The sequence below is a fragment of the Sminthopsis crassicaudata genome, chromosome 4, assembly GCF_048593235.1.
Source record: "Sminthopsis crassicaudata isolate SCR6 chromosome 4, ASM4859323v1, whole genome shotgun sequence".
Lineage (NCBI taxonomy): Eukaryota > Metazoa > Chordata > Mammalia > Dasyuromorphia > Dasyuridae > Sminthopsis > Sminthopsis crassicaudata.
In genome coordinates, this window is record NC_133620.1 from 100459668 (window position 1) to 100474253 (window position 14586).

At 41.3% G+C, this 14586-nt stretch overlaps 1 protein-coding gene across 1 annotated transcript in view; it reads left to right on the forward strand.

The window, feature by feature from the left end:
* MDM4 (MDM4 regulator of p53) overlaps positions 1–3295 on the forward strand; it is a 92853-nt gene extending 89558 nt beyond the window's left edge. Inside the window, exon 12 of the mRNA XM_074308920.1 lies at positions 2817–3295. Coding sequence (XP_074165021.1) covers positions 2817–3018 — 202 coding nt within the window. The 3' untranslated portion in view covers positions 3019–3295. The remainder of the gene's footprint in view (positions 1–2816) is intronic.
* The last annotated feature ends 11291 nt before the right edge of the window (positions 3296–14586 follow it).

Sequence of the window (14586 nt, forward strand, 5' to 3'; positions counted from 1 at the left end):
AGTGATCCCAAAAGTCAACTTATCTAACACTCTGCTGTCACGAATAAAGAAACAGGTCCAGAGAGATTGTGGCAACCCCAAAATCACACAAGAAATTAAGGGGCAGAGCTGGATTTGAATTCATGATCCCTGACTCCAAATTCAGTGTATCATGCAATCCTAGTAACATCATCTTTTAGCCTATCAGTCCATGCACTTTGTGCATCAGTGCATATCATTGCCTTTATCTATAAATGAAAAATCCAGGCCAACTGATCTCTGAGGTCCTCTGAGGTCTAATATTCTTTGATAGCACAGAGGGATCGAATCAAAAGAGTTTTCTGACCAATTTGATGAGCTTCCTGGGAGGGGAAGAAACCATATTGGAAAAGGTATGGACATAGCAATTGGTACTTTGATGAGAAGACTGAAGACATACGATTAACATTCCATGCCTAGAACTGTCTCCCTCCCGCCCTCCTGAAAGATGACTTTCATGGATGGGGTCTCCTTGCTCTCACAATGAATGGGTTGGATGGACTCTCAGGGGAGAAACCCTAGCTTTGTGCTGGCCTCTTAAAGACCTTTCTACCTCCCCCCCTTCTAGATTTTTTTATAGGATTCCAAGATTACTATAATTCAGGGGAACCTTTAATGGTGTCTTTAACAAAAGCAGAAGTACTCGTCCATATGATCTGATAAGATATTCCTGGACTATGTTATTCCTAATCCAAATCCTCATTCTAAGACACAAGAAATTTTTTGGACAGAACTAACCCCAGGAGTTCATTTAAAAGTAACTCCAAATTTGAGAGCTTGGAAATTCTTTGGATTTTGCACTCATTTCCATGAGTTATTGGACGGTGTGAGTCTCATGGAAAGGGGATGTTGACAATCTATTTATCCCAAGTGTTTTCTTCCTGGAAAGAGTCCAAGCCCTTAGTGGGTCTCAGTAGGATAAAAGAGGGATTCACCAGATTGTTAAGGTTTTCTCTGTTGACAGCCCCAGATGAGTTACCTTTCAAAGGGGAGTTCAAACTGTGTGGGTATCCATGAGTATGGGAGAAGTTTAGAATCTTGTAGGAAAGCCTTACTGAAGGAGAATTGTATTGATTATTTGTGGGCTATTAAGACTCCTTTATTTGTTTTATGGATTTTAAGGAAACTGAGGTAAACAGAGCTTAAGTGAGTTGCCCAGGGTGGCACAGCTAGTAAATGTCACGCTGGATTTCAACTTATTTTCCGGACTCTTGGCCCAGTGCTTTATCTGCTGTGCTACCTTGCACCCTCTCTGGGGATAATAATTGCAGCACTTACCTTACAGCTTTGTTGTGAGGATCAATTGTAAAATGCTTTCCAAACCTTAATGTTAGATATAAATGTCAGGTATTATTATTGTGGCCATCTGAGAGATGAAGTTTAGATGCTAGCTCAGAGCAGTAGTTGAAAGCTCTGAGTTCACTAACATCTTAATAGCTCTTGGTTCAGAAAGAAAGAGATTGGGATAAGGGCAAGGCTTTCTGGAGCCTGGAGCCATAGAAATATCAAGGACAGAAGCAAAAGAATTTTCAAGATTATGGCAGAATGGCATGAAGGCACAGGGAAGATGGATAAGCAACAGCGGATAAGGGACAAAGAAGCAGTGGGTGGTACAGCTGCGTCCCCCTCGGCAACTCACTTAACTCTGCCTCAGTTTCCTTATTTGTAAAATGAAAAGAAAAAAAAAAACACTCTGGTATCCTTGACAAAAAGCCCCAAACCTAGTCATGAAGAGTCTGACATAAAAGAATGAATGAATAAAAATAAAAAAATAACGTGCCCCCAAAAATAAAATTAAAATTTCAAAAAAGAGTCTAACATGACTAAAACAACAACAACAACAACAAAAGAGACAAGCGACCAAGACACGGGCCTGGAGACTCCCGAGATTACTGCCCAGTGACAGAAGAGGAGACCCGGGCTGGGAATTAGAAGTGGGGTTTAGGGGGCGTTGGGATAACTGGCTTTGTGCCGCACTATTCTAATTTTATTTTTGTGTGCTCGGTTCTGGACAAACAGTAGGCACTTAATAGATGCTTCTTGGTCGGTTTTATTAAATATTTATCCCAGACAAGGTGGAGGCAAGAGGAAGGAGTCTCGCATAGACTGCTGCCCACCAATATTATCTGACTAGATTTTGTGTTTGTTCCACAAATGTGGATGTTGAAGAAGTACTGTCGGCCTTTGGTCCAATTTAAGAAGTCAACAAGCTTTTCATATGAAGCACTTGCTATGTTCTACGCCCTGGAAATATAAATAAGAAAATAAATCAAAAAGAAAGCCGGTGTCTGCCCTCACAGAGCTTCTATTCTAAAGCAGGAAGCTAATCCGGAAAGAGCTGGAAGGCAGGAGGCGGGAGTGGGCAAGAAGCCCTGTGGAGAGGAGGGGACATTCAGAGTTGGGGCAGTGGGTGACACATTTTCCTTCCTAATGCCTGACACAACCCCCACTCTTCTTCCTGATTTTCCTATTCTAGTTGAGGAAGTCACCATCCTTCCCATCCCCCACCACCTCATCTCGGCATTTCTCTCCCCCAACCTCCAAATTCCCCAGGGGCAGAAGCCCGCGGGGCCTGAGGAGCGAGCGCGATTTCCTCGAAGTGGAAGTTGGGCAAGGAACTGGTCAGTTAGAGGGCCTCCAGGGCTCTCCCAGAGCCACCAAATACTCCAGCTGGCATGGGGCCCGGGAGCCTGCTTCCTTGGGTTATATGTGTTATTATTATTATTATTATTATTATTATTATTTTGGTGAGTCTATTTAAGTACTGGAGGTCTTTTATTTTCTTTTTTGTTTCCTAGGGAGAACTCCTTTCGGAAAAGCCCCAATCATGCGTTGGCTGAGCTGAGGGAAGTCGCTGTGTTTTTTCTCCACTTCACAGTCAATAAGAGAGGCGCCCCAGATATCCTCAGGGGCCAGGACAGCGGTCCCCAAAGCCCCGGAAGGAGCTGGGACGGATTTGGCGTGGGACAGCAGGGGAAGCTTCGGCGGAACTGCCTGTAAACGCTGGAGGACCACGAGCTCAGCTCCATTCAGTTAGCTGCTCTTTGGTGCCCGTGGCATAAAATGAATTGTGCTAGAGATACAGAAACGGCCGAGACTAACTTCCTGCCTTTGAGGAACTTGGTTCAGGCAGAGGCTGCGGTGGGAAGTGCTGGGCTTGGGGCTGGAGGGCCGGATTCAAATCCTACCGCTCATACATGTTCCCGTCGGGACATTTCACAAGCCGCTTGGTTTTGCCGAGCTTCGGTTTCCTTATGTGTAAAAAGGGGGTGCGTTGGATTAAATGACCCATAATGTCTTTTCTATGTATGTGTCCGTCTAAATCTATGGCCGCACGATCTCAGGGGGGGATGGAAGGGGAAATACACCTAGACACATTATAAGGGGAAGGGAACCTTCTATAAAGCACCTACTATGTGCCGGCACTGTCCTAAGAACCTTACAAGGGTTCTCATGTGGTACAACAATCCTGGGAGGTGACGCCTTATTATCCCCATTTTACAGATGAGGGAATTAAGACAAACCTCTTGAATGACCTGTTCCGGGCCCACAACTAGAAAGTGTCTGGGGCTGGACTTGAACTCCAGGCTCAGCCTCTATCCGTGGTGCCCCAGCAGCCCACGAGTAGAACTGCAAAGCTCAAGAGCAGAGAACTTCTACTGAAGTGATAGAACGCAGCTGTCACTTGTCACTTCGAAGAGCTTGGGGCACTGCCGAAGGGAGGGATACCTGAAATGAACTTTGAGGAGAGAAAAGGCTGTCTCCAGTCAGAAGTGTCGGGGACCATGGGGGGGGGGACAGGAGGCGGCTGGGGTGGAAGAGAGACCTTGCTAAAAGGGGAGCAGAAATCAGGGTGAATGTGGAAATAAATTTAGAAGAATTGCACATGTTCAACCTCTATTGGATTACTTGCTGTCTGGGGGAGGGAGTGGGGGAAAAGGAGGGAAAAAAATTTGGAACTCAAGGTTTTGCAAGGGTGAATGTTGTGGAAATAAAAAGCTAATATTTAAAAAGAGGGGAGCAGAAGACTATGACCTCGGATGGAGGCAGGCTGTGGGGGACCTCGAACACCAGGCGTTTGTAATTTCCTCCCCCCTGAAGCTGGGGCTAAGTGACTTGCCCAGGGTCACATAGCGAGGAAGTGTTAAGTGTCTGAGACCAGATTTGAACTCGGGAACTCCTGAATTCAGGGCTGGTCCTCTACCCACTGCGCCATCTAGCTGCCCCCCATCTTCTGAATATTTTTGAACTGAGAGCAATATAATCAGAGCTGGGATTGGACTTTCCTTTCGTGCCCTTGTTCCAGCATCCATCTCACACACCTCGGGCCATCTGGGGGGGAGGAGAGAAGCATCAGATGAGGATCAGAGCAACTATAAATATTTTCATCTGGGACACAAACAGTTGTGAGGGGAAGGGGAAGCGCGGCGATGCGGAAGGCAGTCCGGCCGAAATGCGCTCAGCCTAGGAGAGAGGGCGGGCCCAACCTCATTGCCGCGGAGGTTGTTTTGGAGGGGGACGCTTAGAGCAACCTTTTGCTGATGGGACCCGGGAGAAAATGATCTGGAGGTAGCCGTGCCACGTGACTCAGGATGGGGCTAGCAGGGGACAGCACACTATACCCCGGTGTGTGACCCCGCCCCCCGTCGCCCTGGGATGTTTCCAGGACATCCAGCGAACCCCAGTGCGGAGGGAGCGAGAGCCGGAGACTTTCTGGACGTGTCTGTGAAGTCCTAACCTCCTCATCTAAGCTCTCGGGATTCTCATTTTCCTTCAGAACTCACCCCCTTCAAGAAGCTCCCCCCCCCCCATCCAATCACTTTATATCTATTCTGGGTATGTGAGTGCACACACGTGTGTCTGTATGTACATACGTATATATGTAAACCCGTATGCACACGTGGGTGTGTATAGAGAGACAAGGAAAAAGAGAGGAAGAGAGAAGAAACAGAGATACTGAGAGGAAGAGAGAGACAGAGACAAAGAGAGATACTGAGAGGAAGAGAGAGACAGAGACAGAAAGACAAAGAGATACTGAGAGGAAGAGAGAGACAGAGACAAAGAGACAAAGAGAGATACTGAGAGGAAGAGAGAGACAGAGATACTGAGAGGAAGAGAGAAGAGAGAGAAACAGAGAGATACTGAGTGGAAGAGAGAAGAGAGAGAAACAGAGAGATACTGAGAGGAAGAGAGAAACAGACAAAGAGAGATACTGAGAGGAAGAGAGAGACAGAGACAGAAAGACAAAGAGATACTGAGAGGAAAAAAGAGACAGAGACAAAGAGACAAAGAAAGATACTGAGAGGAAGAGACAGAGATACTGAGAAGAAGAGAGAGACAGAGACAGAGAGATACTGAGAGGAAGAGAGAGACAGAGAGAGAGATAGAGATACTGAGAGGAAGAGAGAGATAGAGAGATACTGAGAGGAAGAGAGGAGACAGAGATAGAGAGAGATACTGAGAGGAAGAGAGAGACAGAGACAGAGAGACAAAGAGATACTGAGAGCAAGAGAGACAGAGAGTGACAGCGAGAGACAGGGAGGATAGAAAGAGAGAGGGAGAAAGGAAGGGAGGTGGGGAGAGAGGAGAAAAAGAGAAGGAGGAAGAGGGAGACAGAGACTCAGACAGAGTCTGAAAGAAAGAGAGGGAGGAGGGGAGAGAGAAAGAGAGGAGGAAAGGAGGGAGAGGAGGGAGGGACGGGTGGGGGGAGGGAGAGAATTCTCATCCCGTCGCCTCTCCCCCCCCTCCCTATAGGCTGGCTCCTGGAGTTCACTTGTCTTTGCATCTCCCGCACCTCGCTTAGTGCCTGGTATATAGTAGGTGATTAATGAATGTCCGTTTGACTAACGGGGAAGCAGAGAGCGCCCCACCCCGGGCTGGCTCGCCCCGGCGGCGCTCCCCTTAGCTTCGACGTTCGGTCGGCGGGGCCGCGTGCCGCCGCCCCGCGCCGCCGCCCCTCCCCCGCCCATCCCGCTGTCCCTGAGCAGCTGTCTCTCCTGTCTTGTCAGTTCCAGAGCGACTGTCAGGTCGTTGCATTATTTATCCGCTCGGTAACATTTACTGGGATTTGCTGTTTAATAACTGTCACTCCAATATATCTTTTCTTAATCCCTTCAGATCTGTCGCTGTAGCGATTTTAAATATTTATCAGCGCTGTTTGTGTGTTCGTTGGTTAGGTTGCAATTTTCTTGTAATTAAAGATTTACAAGACACTGCTCAAGATTTACGGGGGATTGGCAGAGATCAAAGGCGGGGGAGGGGGAGAAGGAGGAGAGATCGGGTCTCCGAATGAACCAGCGCCTTCCGGTCCAGGGAGAGGGGAGGGGTCCTGTTTCCCCGGGGACGTGGGCAGCTTTCTTACCAGAGTTCAAAGTTTCTAAGGGTTTCAGATTCTGTTTCTAGCTCCCGCCCTTTCTATTTTCCCTCTCCCAGTGGGAAGAAGCAGACAACCACAGCAACAACAGTGCTCTGAGGTGGGCAAAGATCTAGTTATTCCCAGGGGGCACAGTCCCGGCCCACCAGGGTCACTGCGGCCTGCAGCCCAGCCCGAAATAAACGCTGGCCCAAGTCCGGCCCTCGGATTGTTCGCATTTCCGCTAAGACAAGGATCCCCGTCTGACGGAAGTCGTTGTCCCACAGAGACCCGAAGGGGCCGGGAAATAAATACAGAGGCCTCAAAAATTTAAAATTCTAAATTTAAATACCAGAATTTTCATGTACAAAGTATAACAGAAGACAAGGATTGTATAGAGAACTCTCTAAAGTACAGGTTTCTTTTCCTTCTAAGTCTGTAATAACTTTGCAACTTTCTTTCCTTTCCCTGAGGCAATTGGGGTTAAGTGACTTGAAGTTATGTCTGAGGTCACATTTGAATTCGGGTCCTCCTGACTTCCGGGCTGGTGCTCTATCCACTACCCCAACCAGCCGCCCCAACTTGTAACTTTCTTTCCTTTTCCTGAGGCAATTGGGGTTAAGTGACTTTCCTAGGGTCACACAGGCAGGAAGTGTTAAGGACTTCCGGTCTGGTGCTCTAGCCACTTCGCCCCCTAGCTGCCCCAACGTGCAACTTTCAAAAACTATCCCATTTGTCTGTGTTTCCTTCTGTTCTTTTTTTTGTGCACTATTTAGTCATTGTGAAAGGAATGTGATCTAGCTCTTCTACTCTTTTGTAGTCAGATCTGTAATATTAAGGGCACATGTCCATTTAGAATGTAGTGTTGTATATGATATAAGGCAATTGTTTCCTTTCTGTCAGGCTGCTCTCCAGTTTCCCTGGAAGTTTTTCTTTTAATTAAACAGGGAGGCTTTTTTCTTTTTTTTTCTAGGTAAATTATATTTTCCACTTTATCAAATACTGAGTAATTGAGTGCTATTATTCCTGAACCTCCCTTGTCTAGCATGTTCCATGGATCACGCTCTATTTTTAAACTAATACCAGATTGCTCCGATGGCTGCTACCTTACAATATAGTTTGAAATCTGGAAGTGCGATTTTTCTCTTGTCTGCACTTCTTTCATTATTTTCCAATTATTATTATTCCATTATTTTTTTTCCAAATGAATTTGGTTATTTTATCAAGCTCTGTACGGTATCCCTTTGGTAATTTTATTGGTATAGCATTAAAAGCATAATTTATTTTTGGTAATATTGCCATTTTTTTATTATATTGGCATAGCCCAGCCCTGAGCACTCAATGTTCCTCCAACTAATTAGGTTGGTTTTATGTGTTTTGGGTTTTTTTTTCCCTGAGGCGGGGGTTCAGTGACTTGCCCAGGGTCACACAGCCAGGAAGTGTTAAGTGTCTGAGACCAGATTTGAACTCGGGTCCTGACTTCAGGGCTGGTGCTCTACCCACTGCGCCACTTAACTATCCCCAGGTTATTTAAAAATATATATATATATATTTTAATTTAAAAATTTTCATTTTCATTATGAATTTAATAATTTGCAAAGAAGAATAAAAATACAATTATATATAAAACATTTGACTCCTATTTGCATATCTCTATATATGTATATATATATATATATATATATACACACACACACACATTTATACACTTAAAATTGCAACAAAATTATTCAATTTGGCTTTCTCTCTGCTTTGTTTTTTTTGTAAAAAATACATTTTATAATTATGCACCCCATCCTTTAGTGTTTATTATTTAATTTTAATCACATTATAACTAGAAAATTATAAAAAAAAACATATTCCATAAAACAAAACAAAAGAGGAGGAGAAATACAGTCTAATCAAACTACAGATGGCTCTTTATTATTATTTTTAGGAGTATTTTGTAATTGAAAGTGTACAAGTTTTTTTGTGTTTTGGGAGACTGATTCCCAGATATTTAATGCATCTTGTATTGTTTAGAATTAGGTTTCCTTTTCTACTATTATTTCTTGTGGTTTGTTATTAGGCATAGAAATGCTGTTGATTTTTGAGGATTTATTTTGTAGCCTGCAACTTTGCAAAAAACTGTTGATTGTTTCATTTGGTATCTTTACTGATTCCCTTAAGCTTTCCAAGTATAATAATAATATAATAATAAGCTTTCCATGTATAATAAACATTATGCCATCAGCAAACAGATATTTTTGTCTTTTCTTTACTGATCATTAGTCCTTTAATTCTTTTCTCTATTTAAATCGCTATTGCTAACATTTCCAGAACTATTTCAAATAATAGTGGGGAGAGTGGATATCCTTGCTTCACTCCTGTTTTTTTGTTTTGTTTTTCTTTTTTCTTTTTTTTTTTTTTTTTCACTCTTGTTTTTACTGGAAAAGATTCTAGTTTATCCCTATTGCATATGAGGCAAAAAGAATATCATAACTTGTGAAAGGGTTTTTTTTCTGCATTTATTGAGATTATAAGATAGTTTTGGAGGTTTGGGCTTTAATATGATCACAATATATTGATTATATTCCAAATATTGAACCATTCTTGCATACCTGGCATAAATTCCACTTGATCATAATAGGTGATGTCTTGGATAAATTGCTGCACCCTGTTTGACGGGATTTTGTTTAAAATTTTTTGAATCAATGTCCTTTCATAACATTGTAGTTTTCTTTTTATGTTTTTTATCTTTCCTTGATTTAGAAATTAGGACTACATTTATACAAAAGCATTCTGATAGGGTGCTTTCTTTCTGAACTTTTGAGAATAATTGGAGAAGCATGGGGACTACTTTTTTTTGTTTTGTTTAAGTTTTGATGAAATTCTTCTGTAAATCCATCAAGGCCTGGAATTCCTTTTTCTTTGTTATTTTCCTTATAGCTAGATCTATTTCCTTTTCTGATATTGGGTTATATAAGATCTATATCTACACTTTTAATTATTTGGATATTTTATATTTTTGAAGGTATTTATATTTCTTGTTGTTCTTAGTTTTATTAGCATATAACTATGCATAATATATTCTGATTATTTTCATTGCTTCTGGTTTTGTGATTGCATCTTACTCATTTACTATTTTATTGATTTGATTTCTATGCGTTTTTTTTTTTCTAATTTACCTATTTCCCCTCTTAAGTTTTAATATCCTGTCTTTTGTACTTATTTTAGCATTGTTTATTTGTTGATTTTAAAATTATATTTGGTTCATATTTTTCTTTCAATCATGTAGATTTCCCTCTTCCATCATCCCTTGTTTATTAGTTTTTAGATTTCATTTTTTATACCTCTTTCCAAAAAGAATTTCTCTCACTCTTTTGATTATCCATATTCTTTTGATTTTTTAAAATAAAATTTTCCTATTACATATATAAAAACAATTTTTCATATTCAAGCTCCTTTGCCTTTTGGAAAGTAATATTCTAAGCCTTATGATCCAATAATGCAGGAGCTGATAGATTTTGTTATCTGACTGTGGCTCCATGATATTTGTATTGTTTCTGCCTGTTTGCAGTACTTTTTCCTTGAGCTGGGAACTCTAGTGTTTGGTTATAATATTCTTCAAAGTTTTCATTTTGGTATCTCTTTCTTTTAATTTCTATATTATCCTCTGTTTTTAGGGAATTATTTTCTTCAGTGAGCCTTTATAATTTCTATTTAGCTAATTCTACTTTTAAAGGAGTTCTTTTCTTCAGTATATTTTTGTACCTCTTTTTCCATTTGTCCAATTCTACTTTTTTTATTTTTAAGTTCTTCTCTTCAGTGGACTTTTGTGCCTCTTTAACCATTTGGTCATTTTTTTGTATGCCTTCTTTACCAAACTGTTGACTCTTTTTACCATTATTTTCTTTCATCTCTCTCATTTCTTTTCCTAATTATTCCTAATTATTGTATTTTATTTTAAACAAATATTGTATTGTATTTTAAAAATCCTTTTTGACCACTCCTGGAAGGAATTTTTTTGGGGCCTGAGGCCAATTACATTTTTATTTGAGGTTTTGGTTGTAGCTGTTTTGACTTTTATTGTCTTTTTCTGAATGTTTGTCACCATAGTAATATTCTATGGTCAGTTTCTTTTTTGTTGTCATTTGCTCCTTTTCCAGCCTATTTTTTAACCTTTAACTTTATGTTAAAGTTGTGCTCTGCTTCCTGAGTGAAGGGGACACTGGCCCAAACTTTAGATTTTTCAGGCTCCTGTTTTTAGAGCTAGTTTTGGGGGAATCTTTAAGTTTTCAGTCCTTCTAAGGTGATATGATGCAAGGAGAGGTTTGGTCACTACTCTTCTGGTCTGTGATCTGGTCTGTGAGTAGCTACAAGTACTTTTTTCCACCTTGGAACTGTGACCAAGGTCCTTATTCCCCCCCTGAAGAAAGAGGCTCTATTATGCTCACATTTCTCCTTCCCCTAGGACTGTGGTCTCTAACCACCAATGGGCAATGCAACAGAGTGCTGGATCCAGTGTCAGCAAAGGGACCTAGTTGTCTGACCCCTTTACTGTCTGTGGCTTGGGCGCTCTGGAGCCACCACTGCCAATCCAGTAGTGCAATGCCAGGGCTGCTACTGGATTGCTATCCTGCTATACTGGGCTGTGCTACATCCTTATCTCAGTGAGACAGATCTTTCCTGCTAACTTTTTCCTGGGCTGGAAAATTCTTTCACCTCATCTTTTTCATTTTCTTCTTTGGTTCTGTTGCACCACAATTCATTTTGAGGTATTATTTAAAGTTGTTTGGAGGGGAATTTGGGAGAGATCAGGTGAGTCCTTGTCTTTATTCCCCTCCCCCCCCTTTTCTTCTATCTTTGATTCATGACTTCTATAATCATCTGTTACCTTTCTTTCCTTTGTTCTTTATATTATCAAAACTTCTAAGATATCCATTCTGGGCTCTGACCTCTAGATTCTTTTTCCCACTGCCTTGTAGAACTTATTTACCTCATGCATTCCCTTTTTCCATTGTGACTCATTTTCAGAACAATGTAAATTATTGCAGATGTCAGAGAGAACATTGTCTCATGGTATCCCCTCCCCACTTTCCCCATTGACAAATATCCTTTCTTGTTGACTTTTTTTTTTTTTTTTTTTTACATTTATCTGGAAATCTCTTCCCTATGTCCATGCTCTCCCATTCTTGCAGATACCAATTGCCTTAAAGAGTTCCCCTTCCCTGGTCCCCATCTTTCAGTTACCCAATCCCCGAGGCCCTCATGTGGTCCCTGCACCCATAGGAGCATTCCACAGAGCAACCCCCTCCCATCTCCAATGTAAGCCCTTCTACTTTTGCTCCCCTTTTCAATCTTTCTCCCTTCCTCCTCATTCACTCCCCTGTAGGCTCTTCTCTCTGAGATCACAGAGGTCAATTCTCTCTCATTGTCATTCAGTTGTCAATTTGTCATTGATTTGACTCTGGCACATTACTCTCTTGTCTCTATCCCACTTTTTTGGCCTCCTCACTTTTCACATACCCTCCCATGTTGTAATGTTGCTGGGTTTTGTTGTTTGTCCATTTTTGAGGAGGACCAGTAATGGCATCTTTTCAGGTCTGACCAAGTTCTAGGTGCTCCACAGAATCTGCATTAGCCACTGTTGGAACAAATTGTTCTCATTCACCCATTCCACTGGGGGAAATTTTCATGTACTCGAGATAGAGATCTCTCTAACTTACCAGTAGGTTTGAGGCCTGTTGGTTGTTTTAACCTGGTTTAACCCATCAGCCAAGACAATTTACTACAGGGTTGGAAATGTCCAGCCTGGGATTGTATGAGATCTACGAAATTATTTGGTCTGGTCATACCAAGACAACTATAGGCGATGAGCTGAAATCTCCCACTGCTTGAGTTCTATAAGTTGTATGGCCCTCACTAGATGCTATAAATATCCATATAACCCTTGGCAGAAAAAAAGTTTCCCCATCCCTGCTTTACTGGGATGGGGCTGCTGCATATGCTACAGTTTCTTGGAGCCACAGGTGAGAGTTGAGTGAAAGATGGAGAGGCTTGGCAAGCAAGCTCTCACATCAGTGTTCCCAATTTTGTGCATAATGCCCCTGCCTACCTCTTCACTGTTATAACTACTGGATTTTCACCTTTACCCTATCTCTTTGAGTATCTCTTAAAGGTCTTTCTATTGTCACTCTGTTGCTGTCTGAATTTATTCACCCTTCTTGCAATTCTTCCAAGTTTGAAAAGAAATTAATCTTTTCCATTGTGATTTTCTTTCTAAAAATGTTTCAAATTCTTCTTTATTATTGAATGTCCATCTCCTGTCCTGCATGCAATTTGTAAGATGGGTCACTATGGCTCTAATGCTTTTCAGAACACATTATTCCACTCCCTTCTCCCCTTTCTAGTAGATGTGGAGTAGTCTTGTATTATTCAAATATCCTTTCCTTTTTATTTGATGATATTTCTCCTGATGACTTGCAGAATTTATTGTTTTTGAATTGAATTGATATAATTAACCATTATGTGTCTTTGAGTGTTACCCTTTTTTGTTTGTTTGTTTTTCTGGAGGCAATCTGTGAATTCTCCTAATTGGAATTTTATTTTCTACATTTAAAAAATTTGGAAAATTCTATTAATTTTTTTCATTATGGTTTTAAGATTTTTGTTCTTGTCTTGTGTTCTTCTGGGAGATCTAAGATCCTTAGGTTGTCTCTACAAATTTAGTCTTCCATTTATATATTTTGATTGTGTGGCAAGCATATTTTCTTTTAAATTTTTTTTTTTTTTTTTTTTTTGCTTCTTTTCTGCTAGGTTGTTCTTGACTTCTGTATATTTGCATTTCCAAACAAATGTTCTCTCTTGTTTCTTTGGTGAAGTTTATCATTGCAGAGTCAAGTTTTTCTGCTCATAATTTTTGCTGTGCAGGACATGAATTCTGCTCTTATAAGTCTCATTTCCCTTTTAAACCATTCAGGAAGATCATGTTGTAATTCTAGGTTCTCCTAAAATTTTACCCAATCCTCTATCTCATCAAGAGCTGAATTATTTTCATTTACTTTACAATATTTATTCATAGATGCCTGCACTCATTTACTAGATGTGGAGGTCATATTTCCTTCTTTTACCATTTTTTTCCTGTTGATTTATTTATGTCAAGGCCTTTGAAATTTTTCACCTGAAATCTTTGGTACCAGCTTTCCCCTCATCCCTCTTTGTTATTCTTATCATACATTTCCCTTTTCCTCTGAGCTTATTTTCCTTGAGGCTGTGTCTTCAGAATCGTTCCATACTGGGTAATTCACCAGTCCAGGACTCTGCCCAAGCTGACTTTAGGTAGTCAGAAATGGTATCAACTGGATGTTCTTCTTCAGGCTTGGTGGTGGAGTGCTACACAACTTTCCCCATATAGGTTATCCCAGAAAAAAAATAGGATGCCCTGTTCCTTCTGTTCCTTGGTTCTTTGGCTTGGCAACTGCAGTTCAGAGCTTGTTTTCCCCACTACTGACAGTTCAAAACTTTGCAGGGCTGGTGCTTCTGGGTCTTCCCAAGCCCTCACCCTATCCTTGCAAACTTGTTCTTGAAAGGCTAAGGGCAAGCTGATTGTCAAAGCCCGAACAAATTCCAAGCCTGAGATCCCTATGGCATTAAAAGAGGATAGGGGGAAAGGGTGCAGGAGTGGGTTTTGATGTAAGCTTGCGTTGTGTCCTTAGGTCTGCTAGTGCAAACTCACTGCTGATAGCATAGGAGGTTGAGGAGGGTTTCAAAATGAGCATCAGTTCCTGCATACTTTTTGAAACTTATTTTGGCCTTTGAGTGTTCTAGATTATGGGAACAGCTGAAATTGCTTTGCTTTTGTCACATAATTTCCTCTGTCTCTGTCTCTTTTTCTCCTTCTTTTCCCTCTTTCTTTCTCTCCCTCCCTCCTCTCTGACTGTCTCTCTTCTCTTTGTCTCTTAGTGACCTTTGAGGGTTCATCATGATATTCCTTTACTGTGGGTGTTCTCCAAGGCTTCTGTCCTAGCCCTCCTACTCTTCTTTCTTTAAGTACTCTTTGTTGATAATCTCATTAGTTCCCAAGTCAATGAATCTCAGATCTGTATATCCAACCCCAGTCTTTGTCCTGAGCTTCAGCCCTAAATCACTCCTTGCATATTGGACATTCAAAATGAATATCCTGGAGACATCTCAAACTCAGCAAAGTTATTGTCTTTCTCCCTAAATCTATCCCT